We start from the raw sequence: 19,176 nt of genomic DNA on the forward strand, positions 1-19,176 counted from the left end.
TTATCTTTTTAAATTATTAAGTAGGATTGTAGTACTCATAAATTTGGTAAATTCAGTGAATTGATTAATTAGTCAAATTGAAAAACATCCTAAAAATTCTAAAATGTTGGGTCATTTTAAAAAATTACTTAGAAAATTCTCCTGAGAAATGCTGAAATTTTAGGTATATTCATAAGAAGATATTTTTACTCATTGAATATGTTAAAGAAGAATATTCCACAAGACAGTTTTTGTGAAATCAGTAAATGTTGCAAAGTCTGCTATTTATGATTAAAGGCAAACAGGTTGTTCAGCAGTTTGGCTTTTGTTGAGTGGGCCTTGCACACAGTTACCTTTCTGTCATTGTTCCTCTGTAGCATCCCTAGGCAGTCGCTGAAGGCGTGCACAGAGAATTTGGCCCTTTTGGTTGAAAGTGAAGCAATCACTTCAAGAGATATTAGGAGGGGTGTATTGCTATGATCAAACCTTCAGAGGTTTCCAAAGAAGAGCAGAACTATTATTCTGACTGTAGCCATCCTTGATGACCCTGTCATCAACCAGGAGTAAGCTCTTTGTGTGATTTCTTTCCTGTGCGCCATTTTATCAAACATCTATTTACTTGTAAGGAGAAAATATCATTTATAGTGAACAGTTGATGTGAATTTCAGTCCCTAACTACCCCTTCATGGATATATTTCTTATGAGTAAGAGTGAAATAATTATCAGTACTTTGAATCTGTGTTCAGAAATAGTGTTAATTTGTATTTGAAATAAACCTCTGTAGACTAGGAATCTGTGCAGTGCATTTTCTCATACAAGCAGGTTTTATTTTTTAGACACTGCAGTTTAAATTAGAGCTTTAAGTTATATAACTGGCATACAAATAACTAATTTTTATTTTGAGACAGCTTTTATGTATGTAATAGGCACATTAATTTTGCCTGTTTTGCTTTGTATTGTGTTCATCTGATGACATCACATTTTACTTAGTTTTTCTTTCTTGATTCTGTGCTTTTAAAAGGGAAGTTTACAAATTACCATCTTTAAATTATGGAGTGACCATTTCAGTTTGAAATTTTTCATTCTCTTTATAATTTCATTTCATGCACGTGTTTTGTGTTTGTGACGGTGTGGTGTTACTTAGTCTGTAGAAGAACGTGTGGAACAGGTCAGACAAAACTGCGTAGCAGAGGATTGCCACAGCAAGGTAGTGTTCCACGCTCTTGTATTTTTAGCTCATTCTTAAAGTTCGAGGAGCTAACCTTCATCTCTAATACTAACCCGTTGGCTAGCCAGCTAATCGAAATACTCATTGCTCCCATACACCTCAGTGGTGTAGGTTAGGAAACACTCCACCATGTCTGACTTGCTCTTCCTAAACATTGGTTCTTCTCTTTCCTTCTTCCTGTTCCATCTTCACTTCTGTCCCCTTTTCCAGCCTGTTCTTAAACACGTGGTTATCTTATCTTTCCTCCTTGATCCTGCATCTTCTTTCCTTCTGTCACCTTTGACCCTAAGCCAGTGCACCTTCCTCTCATCAGTCTCCTTCATCCCTTTCTAACTGTTCTTCCCAACTTTTCCTTCTTCCTGTCTTATTACTCTCTTTTAAAATGTTTAATTTCTTACATGACTTGTCTTACTGTCTTTTTCTTCCACCCTGTGCCTCTTACTGCATACACATTTTTACTGCAGTGTCCGCACACTTTTGGAAGAGATGCACGCGGCACGTTGCTGTTACAAATACTAATAAAAATTTACTAGTTACCTTTCATGACAGTTAGTCAGTATCCTGTCATCATAATGGAAATCTTTATAGTCAGGATGATTATAGGGCATCAGAATTTAAGCTAATTCCAAAGTTAATTCTCAACATACTAAAATTACTGGTACCTTTTTTCTTGCTTCTGCTGCTGCTACACTTCTTATTCTTCTTTTAATTCTGTGGAACGTGTGTGTGTCTCTCATGGAGCTACACAACAACTAACTGCCGGTAACGTTTTGTAGGTTGAAGCTGATCTGGGCTATCCAGGTGGAAAGGCAAAAATCATTCATAAGGAGTCAGATATGATCATGGCATTTTCCATTAATAAGGTAAAAGCTTTAGTCATTGTAAAGATTGTGCCATTATTTTAGTGAAGTCGCTTCAATTATTGACTCTGCCTTTGCTTTATAGGCAAACTGTAACGAAATTGTCTTGGCTTCAACACACGATGTACAAGAACTTGATGTTACTTCTCTGCTGGCCTGTCAGTCGTATATATGGATTGGAGAAGAATATGACAGAGAATCCAAAAGGTTAGTCTGCCTTGTGTAGTCCATTTTAAATGTAGTATTCTTAAAAAAGAACCCATTAAATATTATGCAGATTTGAATTATCTTGAAAAGTATATATATCTATTTATTTGGGTAGGAAACCAATATAATTGGTTTAGGTGCCAATGAAAGGCTCTTCTTAAATCAGTGAACAAATTACTCATACTTCTGCCATTCCGCACGGAACTATTCATAGTGTTTGACTCAGAATAATCCCCAACACCAAAGCCTAATGCCAATAACTACAACATTGACATTTAACCCTAACAAAGAAATGTCAGGAATTACACAGTATTCAGCGAATTCAGTTGCTTTGGATAATTAAAACAAAAAGCAGAATATACCAATATGTTAATAAGACTGATTGATAGGTCACATTTAGTGGTAAATTTCATCATTCCTTCTTGATTATCACCTTACAGGCATACCTTTTTTACAGATGAAGATGTAGACAAGTTCATTTTTCAGTAACGCTGTGGATACTGCACCAAGAGTGTTTTGCAACACTTTCCTATTTTGGGGTTTCTCCTCCACATTTGCCCTCCCTCTTGCTTTTCTCCACACTCTTGGACATTTTATGTGCTTGGGAATGGTGCCATCATCACCTCTCTCCTTGTTCTGTAGGGTTTTCTGTTTTCTTAGGATATAATATTACTAGGTCTCAGTATCATACTGTCAGAGTTGATGTAACCATGTAATATGGTATAGTCCATCGTAAAAATTACTGTAACATTTTTATGTGATGATTACCAGTACTTGAAGAAACGTTTAAACTCAGATTTCTTTAAAATGTATGAGTTTGCTACATGGGATATCTATATTTGAAGAGACCTTATAATCTTTTTCTATACATGATAAAAAGAATATTTGTGTTAAGTTCTTCAAAGCAAACATTTGTTCCATCTTGTGTGCAGTAAAATATTTTGTCTCAAGGGGAAAAGTTAACAGATACTAAAATTGCCTCTGATTAGGAATTATATCTAAGTTTTCCTTATGGATATTTATTCATTTTTTTAAAAGTAAAGACTGTCCTATGGATACATAAGAAGCTGTGTAATTGGAATGTGTGTTAAGAGAACACTTCGTAGTAACACACACATGTTGTTCACAGTTCAGATGATATTGATTACCGTGGTTCCACTACAACTCTTTACCAGCCCAGTGCCACGTCCTATTCAGCAAGTCAGGTGCACCCACCTTCCTCTCTGCCATGGCTGGGCAGTGGGCAGACGAGCACAGGAGCTAGTGTGGTATGTTACTTACGATTCAGTGTGGTTTCTGGGTGTGGACTCACTCCAGAATAAGTGAAAGTCACTCTGACTCAGGAATGATCCTCAAGATGAGGGCAATGACTAGTTAGCACCCCATAACTAATAATGTTAGTTAGCTAACATACTGTGACTTTCTGTCAGGAGCATGCTGTTCCTCACAACAACCCTAGGTGGTAGGTGACAGTATTATCTCCCATTGTATAGATGGGCAAACTGAGAGGTGCAAAGTGGTAAAGCAGAGACAAAGAGGAGTTGTGTCTACTCTATTTGAAAAATGCATCTATAACATTGTTGTTAGTCATTGTGGTTGAAGGGATCCCATTCTCATGTTCTATTCTGACGAGTCTGGAGAGACTCCTGATTGTCCTCAGGGAGAGCACTTGGAGGAGAGTTCCTTTTATTCTAGATGAAGCTGCTTGGTACCCACATGGTCCATATGGGCCAGGGCTGTGCCAGTACGTGACTGCTGCTGCAGCCTTCAGACAGGTATCATGTGTTCAGTGGTTCAGAACACCCACAACAGGGAATATGTTAGTAATATTCCAGTTGTAAGAGAATAAAGGCTATGAGAACTAGAGTTGGCCTTCCCCTCTCTTCTGCAATGCACTAAATGAATTTGGTTTTTTATCTTCTTTTAAAGCTTATGAAAAGGAATCTCCATAACGTTAAGAGAATGACGTCCCACCCAGTCCATCAGTACTGTAAGTATTTTATTTATGATCCAAAGGATTATAAATGGCCTCTGTCATTTTGAAGTTCATTTATAGAATGGAAAATATTGGAACTCTTTAGCTTTTTCATTTTTTATTTTCTGCCTTTCCTTTTGTGTTTTAGATCTTACAGGTGCTCAGGATGGCAGTGTACGAATGTTTGAATGGACACGACCTCAGCAACTTGTCTGTTTCCGCCAAGCTGGCAATGCAAGAGTTACCAGATTATATTTTAATTCACAAGGCAACAAGGTTGGTTTGGGGGTGGGGTGGGGGTTACTGCTCACTTCATCTGAAAAAGATATTTATGAGGAGATGTTTAGTAAAACTACATCTAAAAACCAATTCAGTGACCCTGGATTTAAGCTAGGCAGATGGTTTATTGGTGTCTGTTTATATGCCCCCTTGGCTCCCAGTAAAGCACAGATCTTCAGTTTTTTTTATGGATCAATCATCTACCTAAAGATATTAAATACTCTGTGAAGGTAAAGAACTCTATTTCTGTTGAGTGTGTTGGTGGTACCTAGTAAAAGCACCTGAAATCTTCCTGTTTCTTACTAAAGGAAAACAAAAAAATAGGTATGGAAGAGCACTTGAAAGGTTTCAGGGTATTTTTAGTGCTTAGCTTTCCTGGGACCTACACTATAGAAATAGGGCAGGCAGAATGTTAAGTGAGATTTCAGTGACTCTCAATCAATGATTTTGCCTTCGATATGGTTATAAGAAGCTGTGTTTAATATTTGTGCCATTCTTACAGTGTGGTGTTGCAGATGGAGAGGGCTTTCTGAGTATCTGGCAAGTAAACCAAACTGCATCAAATCCTAAACCTTACATGGTAAGTATCACTCAGCATTCCCAGAGCACGTCCAGAAGCTGCTTATTTATCAAGTGTCTGTTTAAGACACTAAATCTCATTGGAGATTCACTCATTGGATCTGTTGAAAAAGGGACACCTCTGCCCAGCAGCACAGCACCCATTATTTGCCCTAGTTTTAGACCGAAATGACTAAAAAGCAAAAAAGCTTCCTTTTCAGAACTTGAAGGATGACCACTGTATTTGAAAATGTTGAGAGGCTTCCCTAGAAGTGTTTCTACTTTTTTGAAAACTCTTAACTTCTTGATAGATTTTTTAAAAAAAATTTTAAGTGTTTATTTTTGAGAGAGAGAGAGAGCGAGCACAAGTGGAAAAGCGGCAGAGAGCGGGAGATGCAGGATCCAGGCTCTGGGCTGTCAGCACAGAGCCCAACGCAGGGCTCGAACCCACGAACCGTGAGATCATGACCTGAGCCAAAGTTGGACACCCCACCGACTGAGCCACCCAGGCACCCCCTTTCTTGATATATTTTTAATATAGTACCTAAAGTGAATCACTACCCAATTCTGACAGGTTTTATGTATTCTAGTTTGCTCCAGAATTTTTCTTACTACATTATAAATTAACCAATCCCAATGGGCCACTTCACTCATTAATCCAAATCATATTAAAACATTTGATGATGTAGATAAGCCTGTCTTCACTTGGTGGGGGCTCAGTTGGGGTAGGAAGGCTGGAGGGTAATGCTATCCTGCACAGAACTTCTTCTGCACAACTTCATATATGTGAATTTTCTTTTCTAGACTATATATGTGTATTCTTAATTATGTATATGAGACAAGATATTTCTCTTAAATTAGTGCCCTGTAGACTGTCATAAAGTTCTTACAGAAACGAAAGTGTTCTTGAATCTGTCCTCTTACCTTCACTCACATCTAGATCATGATCATTCCAAACAGAAGAATGTTTTTTAAAATACCTGGACACCCTCCTGAGTCTTCACCTCCAGATTTCTATTCATTCACCTGATCCAACAAGAAAAGTCATGCCTTGGCTCAGTAAATGGTTTCCCACATACTGGAACATCCTTAAGAGTGGTTTTGGGCAGCCTTAAGGCTATAGATTATTTGCAGGACATTTGACCTTGTTTTTATTACTGCTAAAATCTTCACAGGGAAGGGAAGATGAGGGCAGGGAGCACAGAGGTGGTAAGGAAGATGGATGCTTGCATTTAAGTTATGAAGTTAATTTGACTTGAGTTCCTCACAGTGTAGTGTAAGACTAGATGGGCAGGTGGGAGTGTCCCTCTTTGGGCTATTGTTGTTTATTATGATTTATATTATGTAAAGTTTATTAAATGTATTTGAGATCATTAGCAAAAATTGTTAAATGGCTTGGTTAAGTTCATCCTATTACTTTGTTAGATAATCTATAAAAACAACTTTTACTTGCATATTATTACCAACTCTTCCAGTTTTAAAGTATCACTGGGTATTAGTTAAGAATACGCCAATAATAGCTAATCTGCTTATCACTTTATTCTAGATTTTTAAAACCTGTTCTTTGCGCATGCATATACTGGTAGCAGAACTATGTGTTTGTGCTGTACCAGATTTTACTGGATTTTTAGGTAACATCATTTGCACTTTATTTTTCATAGACTTGGCAGTGCCACAGTAAAGCCACAAGCGACTTTGCATTTATTACCTCTTCAAGTCTAGTTGCCACATCTGGACAGTCCAATGATAACAGGTAGGTTGACAGAAGCATAAATAATCACATTTTTAAGCAGAAAGGTATTCTTGCTGCCAAGTATGGATTTTTTTACTTAGGAGTTTTTGCACCTCTGGATAAAAAAACTTGGTTACATAATTCTTAGTAGTTTTCCTTACCAAAAAGAGAAAAACAATGTAGGTTATCAACAAGTATATGTAATTATGTTAAAGTTTTGTTTTTTTTTTTTTTGCGCTATTAATTGTCAGCTTCTTGAGACACTGTAGCCACCATACTCTGTACTTTTTTTGACCTGACATCATGTTCATTGGTGATACTTCCATGAGTAAACACCTCATTTCCCTGTGGTGGTTACCCCTGGGGGTACAGCAGCATCCCCTCTCCTCAGGAAATCATGTCTCCATTTCCCTGGAGTGGTAATGGAAAAGAGATGGGCTTGAGGGATGAGATGGCAGAGACAGGTGGGGCCTTGTGAGACACAACTGTGTGGTTTGAACAGGATAAACTCTTACAAGAGCTACATCCCCAGCTTTTATCCTGATCCTACTTGAGAATCATTGCTTTATAAATCCGAGTGAACAAAAAAGATAGTAAGATACAATACGTAAAAATATTTGACTTGAAGACAATAACAAAAAACACCTCAAAAATTATTGTTTTCTCTCTATAAGAAATGTATGCCTCTGGGACACATTGGTATCACCTGGAAACAGCCTCATTCATGGTAAGTGAGTTAAGATCTATGATTTTTAATACCCTACGAAGGAATGCTTTCCTGGTTTTATTCTAGCCAGTGAGTGTTTATTCAAGGATGTAAATGAGTGGCTATCTTGCTGAGGTAAAGATCCAACTAGCATAGAATAGCGTTCGTTTTTTTTACATCTCAAAATATGAAGATTGGTTCTGCTAACGAGGCTTTTTAAGAATTAGTTGCAAAGTATTTGAGCTCAATAGAAAGGAGATATGCTAAAGAATTACCTAATAATAAAGAACAAGAAATATGAACAGTGCTATTTAAATATTCCTTTGGGGTGCCTGGGTGGTTCAGTCAATTAAGCATCCAACTCTTGATTTCAGCTCAGGTCATGACCTCAGGGTCATAAGATGGAGCCCTGCATTGGGCTTCATGCTGAGTGTGGAGCCTGCTTGGGACTCTGTCTCTCCCTCTTTCTCTCTGCCCTTTCCTCACTCTCTTTCAAGATAAATAAGCATTTAAAAAGTTTTTTTAATACTATTTCTTTTAAGGCAGTTTTTCCAATTGGAAAAGATAGAAGGCTCCATGCTCCAATACATTTGGGTTAAACAAAGCTAGATGGATTTTTTTACAGAAAGATTTCTCAGTCTTGTATTATACATACTGATACACATTCTGAAAATATAGTTATTTCTCAGTTTTGATTGCAATTTTTTTCTGTGAATAATTAATAGCTCTTAAAGATTTCCCCCATATTGGTAGAAAGCTTTAGTTATATTAAAATGCAGAGAATGCTGGGAAAGGTAACCCATTCCCTATAGCTGGTCATTTTCACACGGCTGTAGTTGAGTCTGTTACTTACCATACAAGCTGTATGGGCAGGAACTAGGATAGTGTAAATACTCATTGTGGTGGGGATTAATGTGGTGGCTGAGTGTGTCATTGGGAAGCTTGGTCTCTGCACTTTGGCTGCTATAGGCTTCTTACAAGGCAGCATAGCTTAGTGTGGGCTTAAGGTTTAAGCTTCCTGCAGGTGTTTTCATATTGAGATTATGGGTAAGGATGTTTTTTCTGTCATTGCTTGGAATCTTTTTTTTTAATACTTGGATCATGATTACACAAATTGAAATTAAAAATTGGTAATTTCTGTATTATTTAAATGTGCATTCAAACATTACCAGAATTGCAAGATTATTTGGGAAAGACTCGGTATTTTTCTTCTTCAGGTTTCACATGCCATGATCACGGTGCCACTGTACTTCAGTACGCGCCCAAACAGCAGCTCCTCATCTCCGGTGGTCGGAAAGGCTATGTCTGCATTTTTGACATCAGGCAAAGACAGCTACTTCACACGTTCCAGGCGCATGACTCTGCTATTAAGGCTCTGGCCCTGGCTCCCTGTGAGGAGTATTTCACTACAGGCTCAGCAGAAGGGAACATAAAGGTGAGTCAGTATAAAAAGTTGGAACATGCTAAGTGTTATCTGTATCTGCTGTGAAGACTGGGGAAAAAATGACCCCACTGCATTCTTTGAAATGTGGGCGTAAAGTAAGGCTTTGTGAGATAGTGAAGGCCTCTTGACACCCTTCCTTCCTTAGTACTATGTGGTTCTTTCTAGCTTAAGAAGCTTTAGAAAACTCTGTTTTGAATTAAGAGTTGTTAGTACATAGAATTTTTTGTAACATTATTTTGGCTCCTCAGGACCTCCTGTCTCCCCTCTTCTGCCTCCTAGTACCTTACTCTGTTGTGTATAGTTGGGGTGAGGTTTCTGGAAAAGGGAGATGGTAAGGTTCTACTTATAATGCCTCAGGGCTTCCCTTGATATTAGCAATGTATCTAATTCGCTTAAATATTTAATTGAATTAGAGATGGAGGTATGTGTGGTTAATATGAAACTATAAGAGAATGTGAAGAAGAGACAGTGAAATGTAAGAATAGTAAATGAATAACGTGAATGGCATCAATCAGGTAAGCCTTTAGGAAGGTGGGGTGGGGGGTGGGTACTGGGAAGTTGGGCCAGTTCAGGGCAACAGAAATGAAGGCCATGTTTCTGCTTTTGGTCTCTGTTTTTTAAAGACTTACACTTTGTGTTTTCACTTTCTTCTCAACTAGGTTTGGAGATTGACAGGCCATGGCCTGATTCATTCATTCAAAAATGAGCATGCGAAGCAGTCCATATTCAGAAACCTTGGGGCTGGGGTCATGCAGATTGACATCATCCCTGGCAACCGGATCTTCTCCTGTGGGGCAGATGGCACACTCAAAACGAGGGTTTTGCCCAATGCTTTTAACATCCCTAACAGAATTCTTGACATTCTATAGACTTAAAGATTGGGGCTTTATTTTTATAAACACTTCATTTAAAAAATACTCTAGTAATTAATAGGCATTTCTGCTTTCCAAGCAGCTGTTAACACCTTGAAAACAATACAGAGAATCTCTGTAGAATTGGGAACTGATCAAGCTGAGTGTTGCCCATACAGGTTGGTAGAATGACTGTGCATGTACCTTGTCATCATGCTGACATACTTAAAAACAAAAACAAAACCTAGTGTTGTAGGAGGGGTAGCTATTCTTTACAGCATTTAGCAAACCTGATTCAGAAAACATCTGAGGTTAGAAGTTAGCATATTAGTAATTTATAACAACAGGAAGGACCTTCATACCAAATTGAGGAAAGAAATGTTGCTGATTCAGGTTTTCCTTTCTTGTCTTCCCACTGATGGAAGCATGCCTGCAGCTCCTGCGTTGAATGAAGGATAGTCACAAGGTGTTAGAAAGTCTAGATCACCAGAAACACTTTCTGAGCTGTGGAGCAGTGTGCAGTGACTAGTTCTCTGCTGGGAGAGGTCATTTCCATTCTTTACTGCTGATTATTTTTCCTGTTAGTGTTTATACTGAGCTAGTACTGTAACTTGCAAATGAGTGCAAATTTAAATGCAATGTTTTCCTCACAATTTGCACACTCACATTTTTTGGACTGCTCGTTTTTCTATTTAAATATTTGCCTTCATGTTAGGAATGTAATACTTGTGACCATGACATATTTGTAGTTGACCTAACATACCAGTTTAGTACTTTTTCTTTCAGGGTTAAACCCCCACAACATTTAAGGCTATGTTGAAACTACACCAATAGAGCATTTCATATCATAATTTGAATGAATGTTAGGCTTTTTGTGGCCAGTTAATAGTTGATGAGATTGGTGATATTATTTATTACCACAGCCTATTGTATAAACTATGCAGAGTTAAATATTATTTGCTTATAAATTATTAGCCAGTGTCCTATTTTGATGTACCTCCTTGGTTATGACCAAAAAATGTTCTTGAGATACTGAAACCAATGTCTGTGTGTTTAAATGTTTACCAGCAAATTGTCTCATCATGTTAATGAGAATGTTAAATGCCTGTGTGGTAAATAGTAAAATTTAATGGCATAAAAGTACCTTTCTCTGAAGGCGATGTGATGTTCAGGCTGTGAAATACATATGTAAAAGAAAAATAAATGTTATTTGTTAGAGTTTTACCTTAGTTTGGTCTGGAATTCTTTAATATTTTTAACTACTTGAGATCATTTTAAATTTGATCAAATATTTCAATAGAGTTTGTAAGCTACTAGGCAGTTCATTTATGCACAGATATTTACTGAGTACTTTCTAGATCAGAAGCCATTCTAGGAAATGGGACACACCGATGAGCCAGACAGACGGCACTCAGCAATGGCATGTAGTGGGGTAAGAACTAACTTCACTGTACCTTCTCTCGTTTATTGAATTACATGCGGAGTTTGGTGAGGACACTGGTGAAGGAGCCAAGTCAGGAGCAGTGCTGTGTGGAGAAGGTGGACGTCTGAGTACACAGAAACGCAAATTGGGCAGAAACCGCACATCTATACATACGCTTCCCACAATTTAGTACCCAGTAACCTGAGCATGTTGCATCCCCTCCATTTTTGTCTGTTCTAACATAGGACCAGCTGATTCAGTCAGTCTGAACTGAGATTCAGACTTCTCAGTGGCTGCCACTATTTGCTGGAAAGACTAACCTTTCTCTACTGAATTGTCAAAGGTTAGTTGACTGCATTTTGTAGACCCACTTCTGGACTCTGTCCTACTGATCTATTTGTCTCTTCTTTTGCCAGTACCATACTGTCTTGATTAACTTTATAGTAAATCTTGAAGCATTTTCTGCACCTACTGATTTATCTGTGATTTTTCTTCTTTAGCCTATTGATAGGGTAGATTACATTAATTGATTTTTGAATATTGAACCGGTTTTACAAAACTAGAGTTAATCTCAGTCATGGTTTCTAATTCTTTATATGTGTTTCTGTATCCAGAAACGCATATAAAGAGAGTGAAGATAAACAAATGGAAAGCTAGTCTGTGCTCATGGATTGGAAGGACAAATATTATTAAAATCCTCATACTGCTCAAAGCAATCTACAGATTCAGTGCAATTCTTATCAAAATACCAACAGTATTTTTCATAGAACTAGAAGAAATAATTATAAAATTTGTTTGGAACCACACACACACACGCACACCCAAATAGCTAAAGAAGTCTTGAAAAAGAAGAGCAAAGCTGGAGGTATCATAATTCCAGATTTCAAGATATACCAGAGAGCTGTAGCAAACCAGTGTGGTACTGACACAAAAAAAAAAGATGCATAGACTGATGGAACAGAATAGAGAGCACAGAAATAAATCCATGAGTATTTGGTTAAGTAACCTATGACAAAGGCGATAACAATATGCAACACAAAGATAGATAGTCTCTTCAACAAATGTGTTGGGAAACAAAAGCAAAAATAAACTGGGACCTCATCAAAATAAAAAGCTGCTGTACAGCAAAGGAAATGATCAACAAAAAAAGGGAACCTACTGAATGAGAAGATATTTGCAAATGACATATCTAATAAAGGGTTTGTATCCAAATATACGAAGACCTTCTACAACTCAACACCCAAAAAACAAATAATTAAAAAATGGGCAGAGACAAGAACAGACATTTCTCCAGATATCTAGATGGCCAACAGACACATGAAAAGATGCTCAACATCACTAATTGTCAAGGAAATACAAATCAAAAGTGCAATGAGATATCACCTCACACCTATCAGAATGGATAAAATTGAAAACACAAGAAACAAATGTTGACAAGGATTTGGAAAAAAAGGAACCCTCATACACCATTGTTAGGAATGCAAACTGGTACAGCTTCTGTGGAAAACACAATGGATGTTCCATGAAAATTAAAAACAGAATGACCATAAGACCCAGTAATTCCACTCCTGGGTATTTACCCAAAGAATACAAAAATGCTAATTCAAAAGGGTATATGCACCCCTATGTTATTGTAGCATTATTTATAATAACCAAATTACAGAAAGCAACACAGGTGTCCATCAAGAGCTGAATGGGCAAAGAAGATTGGTACACACACACACTGGAATATTAGTCACAAAAAAAATGAAACCTTTCCATTTCCAATAACATGGATGAATCTAGAGGGTATTATGCTAAGTGAAATAAGTCACAGAAAGACAGTAAATACCCTAAGATTTTATTTGTATGTGGAATTTAACAAAACAAATGATCCAAACAAAGGAGGACAAGATCTTCTCCCACCTAGGTTCTTTAATATATAGAGTTGGCAGTTACCAGAGGGGAGATGGGGGAGAGGATAGGTGAAATAGATGAAGGGGATTAAAAGTACACTTATCTTGAGCACTGAGTAATGTATACAATTTTGAATCACTATATTATATACCTGAAATATAACACTATGTTCATTATACTGGCATTACAATTTTTAAAGAAAAAATTCAGCCAAATCAACTGCACAGAGGGAAGTTTTTCCAAAACCTTTTTCAGGAATAAAGTACTCGGTCACTTGGTGTTAATCTAGAGACATTATGACTTTAGATGGTTGATAATAAAAAATTACAGTATGTTGTTAAAAAAAAAAAAAAACTTTACTGAGAGTACATTAAAGACTTGAAAGTGAGACCAGAAACCATAAAACTCATAGATGAAAACACAGGGGTTAAGGTTCTAGTCACTGGTTATGGCAATGGGTTTTGGTTGTGACACCAAAAGCAAGGGCAGCAAAGGCAAAACTAAACAAGTGGGACTCCATCAAATTGAAAAGCTTCTGTAAAGCTAAGGACATTTATCAACAAGATGAAAAGGCCAGATATACAAGGGGAGAAACTATTTGTAAAGCATGTATCTGATGAGGTGAATATCCACAATATATAAAGATAGCAACAAAAGTCTGATTAAATATGGGCAGAGGATCTCAACAGACATTTGCCAAAGAAGTCACATGGATGGCCAAGAGTTAAATGCTCAATATCACTCCTCATCAGCAAAATGCAAATCAAAACCACAATGACATATCCTCTCACAACTGCTACCTGGCTATCATCAAGAAGCCAAGACATTAGTGTTGGTGAGGATGTAGAGAAGGGTGAGCCCTTGGATGCCCTTGGTGGCAATGTAAATCGACACAGCCACTATGGAAGACAGAATGGAGATTCCTCAAAACATTAAAAATAGAACTACCATGTGATCCTGCAACTCTGCTTCTGAGTATCCAAAGAAAATAAAAACACTAACTTGAGAAGACACATGCACCCCTATGCTTACTGCAGCATACTTACAATAGGCAAGGTATGGAAACAACAGAAGTGTCCACAGGTGGATGAATGGATAGAGAAAATGGGGTATATATGTACACAATGGGATCATGTGTACATAAACAAGAAGGCTTATTTGCAACAACACAGATGGACCTTGGGAATATTGTGCCCAGTGGAATGAATCAGACTGATCTCACTTACTGGTGGAATCTTAAGAAAAAAGAAAAAAAACAACAACCAAGAAACAAACTAAAAAACCAAACTGAGTTCATAGATCTAGAGAAAAATTTGGTGGTTTCCAGAGGCAGGGAAAGGTGGGAGGTAGATGAGTGGGTGACTAAGGTTAAAAAGCACCAACTCCCAGCTTTAGGAAAAACAAAAAGTCCAGGGATGTAATGTACATACAGCACAGTAATTACCATTACTAATACTGTACTGTGTATTTGAAAGTTAAGAGAATACATCTTAAAAGTTCTCATCACAAGAAAACATGTTAGTAACAATTTGTGGCAATATATGTTAACTAGACTTAGTGTGGTGGTCATTTCACAATATATACAAATACTGAACCATTATGTTGGGCACCTGAAGCTAGTATAATGTTAGCTCTTCATGATACCTCAATTAAGGGGCACCTGGGTGGCTCAGTCGGTTAAGTGTCCGACTTCTTCTCAGGTCATGGTCTAACGGTTCATGGGTTTGAGCGCGTTGGGTTCTGTGCTGACAGCTCAGAGCCTGGAGCCTGCTTCACATTCTGTGTCTCTTTCTCTCTCTGCCCCTCCCCTGCCCATGCTCTCTTTCTCAAAAATAAACATTAAAAAAATCAAAATAGTATGGTATTGGCATAAAAATGGACACGAACAGAATAGGGAACCTAGAAATAAACCCACTCATCTGTGACCACCTTATGACCAGGAGTCAAGAGTAAACAATGGAAAGAAGGTAGTCTCTGCAATAAACTGCTGGGAAAAGTAGACAGCCACAGGCAAAAGGATGAGAGTGGACTCCTCTCTTACACCATATATGAAAGAATCAACTCGAATTGGGTTAAAGACATGAACATGAGACCTGAAATCCTAAAACTCCTAGGTGAAAACACAGTAGGTAAGTTCTTTGATGTAAATCTTGGCAATGATTTTTTTGATTTGTCCCTCAAAGCAAAGGCAACCAAAGCAAAAACAAACAAGCGAGATTACACCAAACTAAAAAGCTCCCACCCAGCCAAGGAATCCATTAGGAAATGAAAAGGCAAGCTGCAGAATGGGAGAACAAACATTAACACATCATATCTGATCGGGGTTGATATCCGTAACATCTAACAAATGCCTATGACTCAGTAGAAAGAAATGAAACCATCCAATTAGAAAATGCCCAAGGGCACCAAGTAGATAGACATTTCCCCCAAATAAGACAGAGTAGCCAGGAGGAAGGTGAAAAGGGGCTCAACATCATGAATTAGAGCGATGCAAATCTAAACCACAATGACAGCACTTCACACCTGTTAAAACAACAAAGAGATAACATCAAATATAAATGTAACAAAGGGATAACAAGTATAGGTAAGGATGAGAAAAAGGCATTTCCTTTTCACTGTTGTTAGCAATATAAATTGCTAAGGTGATATAGAGAATATTATGGAGGTTCAAATTATTAAAAATTGAACTTTCATATGATTCCATATTCCAGTCTGGGTATATACCCAAAGGGAATGAAATCTCTATCTGAAAAAGCTGTTTGCATCCAAATGTTCATTGTAGTCATAGCTATAATTACAATGACAGCCTAATTCGGAAACAACCTATTTGACCATTCACCCTGAGGTTCATGCTTGAGGGCATTATGCTCAGTGAAATTAAGTCTGGCAGAGAAGATATTCTTATGATCTCACTTACATGTGGAATCTAAGAAAATCCAATTTAAGGAGATAGAGAATAGATTATTTGTTGGGGGGGGGGGGGCTTGTCAGTGGGAAATACATGAATGCGAGGTAAAGGTAACAGCTTCCAGTTATAGAATATATAAGTTCTGAGGATATAATGTATAATGTCTATATTTAACAATACCATATTGCATAATTGATGATTGCTAGAAGAGTAGACTTTTTAAAGTTCTCATCACACACACACACACACACACACACACACACACACACAGTTGCCATCACAAGAAAAGAATTTATGTAAGGTGATAGATGTTAGCTAAACTTACTGTGATAATTTTTTCACTTTACATATATCCTATAATTATGTTGTACACCTAAAACTAAGGAACGTTATAGGTCAATTATGGCTCAAACTGGGGATAAAAGCAAGAAAGACCTAATTGCCTTGCCAAAAAAGAAGCACAAAAAGAATGTGAAATAAAGACTTCAACAAAGAAAAGGTAAATGAATTTATCACCAGCAGATCTGCACTAAGAAATGTGAAAGTCGTGTATAGGAAGTCAGTCCCTCAATCCAAAAAGGAATGATACTAGATGGAGATCTATCTGCACAAAGAAACACAAATCACCAACACCGGTAACTACATAGGCAAAGAATAGACTTCTTTCTTCGTTATTAAAATATATTTAAAAGATGACTGTCTACTTGAATCAAAAATACTAATACTTGCTGGTTGCATACCATATGTACAAGTAAAATGCATAAGAACAATAGCACAAAGGCCAGGAGAAGAGAATGGAAATATATTGTTCTAAGTTTCTTATGCTAAAAAAGTACAGGTACACTGATAAAAATACGATAAACTCTAAAGGAAAATAAAACAGTAAGTTGTTTGTAACAACTTATACTTATTATAACCAAAAGCCCAGAAAGAAAGTAAGGTGGAGTTATTAAAAAATTCAGTCAGTTCAAAAAACAGCGGAAAAAGAAAAACAACAGATGAGACAATATCAAGATTATAGATTTAAGTCAACCATAACAATAATTACATTAAATGTAAATGGTCTAGCCAAGGGTCAGCAAACCTTTTCTTAAAGGGCTAAATAGTAATTATTTTATGTTTGCAGCAGGTTTCTGTAGCAATTACATAACTCTGCTGTTGTAGCACAAACAAAAACAGTGTCAGTCAATACATAAATGAGTGTGGCTGCATTCTAATAAAATATTATTTACAAAAATAGGTAGCCTAGCAGACTGTAGTTCACTAATTCCTTGTTTAAATACCTCCATTAAAAGGCAGAATGATTGTTCCAAGGGAATATCTCATTGTGGTTTTGATTTGTATTTCTCTGATAATTAGTGATGTTGACCATCTTTTCATGTGTTGGCCATTTGTATGTCTTCTTTGGAAAAATGTCTATTCAGGTCTTTTGTCCATTTTTTAAATCATCATCATCATCATCATCATCATCAGGTGTTGAATATAATGGCTAGTATCAAAGAGACCAGAAACAACACGTGTTGGCAAGGATGTAGAGACAAGGGAACCCTCGTGTACTGTTGGTGGGAAGGTAAATTGGTGCAGCCACTGTGGAAAACAGTATGAAGGTTCCTAAAAAAATTAAAAACAGAAGTACCATATGATGCAGAAACACAACTTCTTGGTATCTACCTGAAGGAAACAAACACTAATTTGTAAAGATATACACATCCCTATGCTTACTGCGGTGTTATTTACAATAGCCAAGATATGGAAGCAACCTAAGTGTCCAATGATAGATGAATGGGTAAAGAAAGATGTGTATATACACAATGGACTATTACTCAGCCATAAGAAAGAATGAGTTCTTGCTATTTGAGACAACATAGATGGACCTAGAGGATATTATGATAAGTAAAATAAGCCAGACAAAGACAAATACAATATGATTTCACTTATATGTAGAATTGAAAAAACAAAATGCACACAAAAAAAGAAATACACAAAAAAAGCATAAATAGAATGTAAGTACAGAGAAGAAACTGGTGGTTGCCAGAGGGGAGGAGGTGAAGGGAGTGGGAGACACAAGCTTCTAGTTATGGAATGAGTAAGTCACAGGGATAAAAAATACAATATAGGGAATATAGTCAATGATATTGTAATAGCATTCTATGATGACAGATGGTAGTTATACTTTTGGTGAGTTTAATAGAGTTGTCGAACCACTATGTTGTACATCTGAAAATAATGTAACATTATGTGTCAACTAAACTTCAATAAAACAATAAAAAGAGGAACAGACTCATAAATACGGAAAATACATTAAGTCCTTTGGGTTTTTAATGGAGGCTTCATTACACAGCCATGATTGATTAAATCACTGGCCGCTGGCAACTGATTTAACCTCCAGCCCATCTCCTCTCCCTGGAGGTCAGGGTGGGACTCAAAGTCCCAACCTTCTAATGACATATTTGGGTGCCCTGGCAACCAGCCTCCATCCTTAGGTTGTTTAGGGGCTTTTCAAAAGTCACCTCATTAACAATAAAAGACATTTTTTATGGCTCTAATCACAGGAAATTCCAATAGTTTTAGGAGCTCTGTGTAAGAAAAGGGGACAAAGAACAAATATGTATGTCTAATTCTAAATCACAGTATCACACCAAGGGTCAGCAAACTGCACTGTAGGTCAAATAAAGCCTACCACCTGTTTTTGTACAATCTGTAAGCTAAGAATGGTTTTCTACATTTTTAAATAGTTGAGAGTCAAAAGAAAAACATTTTATGACACTTGAAAATTATGAAATTCAAATTTCAATGTCCAGAAAGTTTTTTTGAAATATAGCCATGCTTCCTCACTTATGTGTGGTCTAGGATTGTTTTTAGCTACAACAGCAGAGTTAAACAGTTAAGCAGAGACAGTGTGGCCTACAAAGCCTAAATTATTATCAGACCTTTTGCAGAAAAAAAATTGCCAACAAGCTTACTTAGTGTAACCCAGCCCTGAATTTCCTCTGTTTCCAAATGACCACAAATACTACACACAATGAAATTTGGAAGCAGCCAACCTAGATATCCCCATCCCATACGGCAGGTTCCGAATCTTTCCCTGTCTGGGTCCTCACCTTGGTACAGCGAACTTCTCTGACTGTGA

The 19,176-nt window shown here is 37.1% G+C and overlaps 1 protein-coding gene across 5 annotated transcripts in view; it reads left to right on the top strand.

Annotated features, from left to right (window-relative positions):
* DMXL2 (Dmx like 2) overlaps positions 1–11,043 on the top strand; it is a 152,659-nt gene extending 141,616 nt beyond the window's left edge. For 3 of the 5 annotated variants that reach the window (XM_078448609.2, XM_078448608.2, XM_078448612.1), the window contains 11 exons: positions 1,124–1,186; positions 1,984–2,070; positions 2,153–2,274; positions 3,404–3,542; positions 4,204–4,264; positions 4,398–4,525; positions 5,031–5,108; positions 6,748–6,839; positions 7,493–7,545; positions 8,742–8,959; positions 9,628–11,043. In XM_078448609.2, coding sequence (XP_078304735.1) covers positions 1,124–1,186; positions 1,984–2,070; positions 2,153–2,274; positions 3,404–3,542; positions 4,204–4,264; positions 4,398–4,525; positions 5,031–5,108; positions 6,748–6,839; positions 7,493–7,545; positions 8,742–8,959; positions 9,628–9,837 — 1,251 coding nt within the window. In that variant the 3' untranslated portion in view covers positions 9,838–11,043. The remainder of the gene's footprint in view (positions 1–1,123; positions 1,187–1,983; positions 2,071–2,152; positions 2,275–3,403; positions 3,543–4,203; positions 4,265–4,397; positions 4,526–5,030; positions 5,109–6,747; positions 6,840–7,492; positions 7,546–8,741; positions 8,960–9,627) is intronic. The other 2 variants (XM_078448611.2, XM_078448610.2) reach the window with 1 other exon arrangement.
* Positions 11,044–19,176: the final 8,133 nt, after the last annotated feature.

The sequence above is a fragment of the Panthera onca genome, chromosome B3 (genome assembly GCF_046562875.1).
Source record: "Panthera onca isolate mPanOnc1 chromosome B3, mPanOnc1 haplotype 2, whole genome shotgun sequence".
Lineage (NCBI taxonomy): Eukaryota > Metazoa > Chordata > Mammalia > Carnivora > Felidae > Panthera > Panthera onca.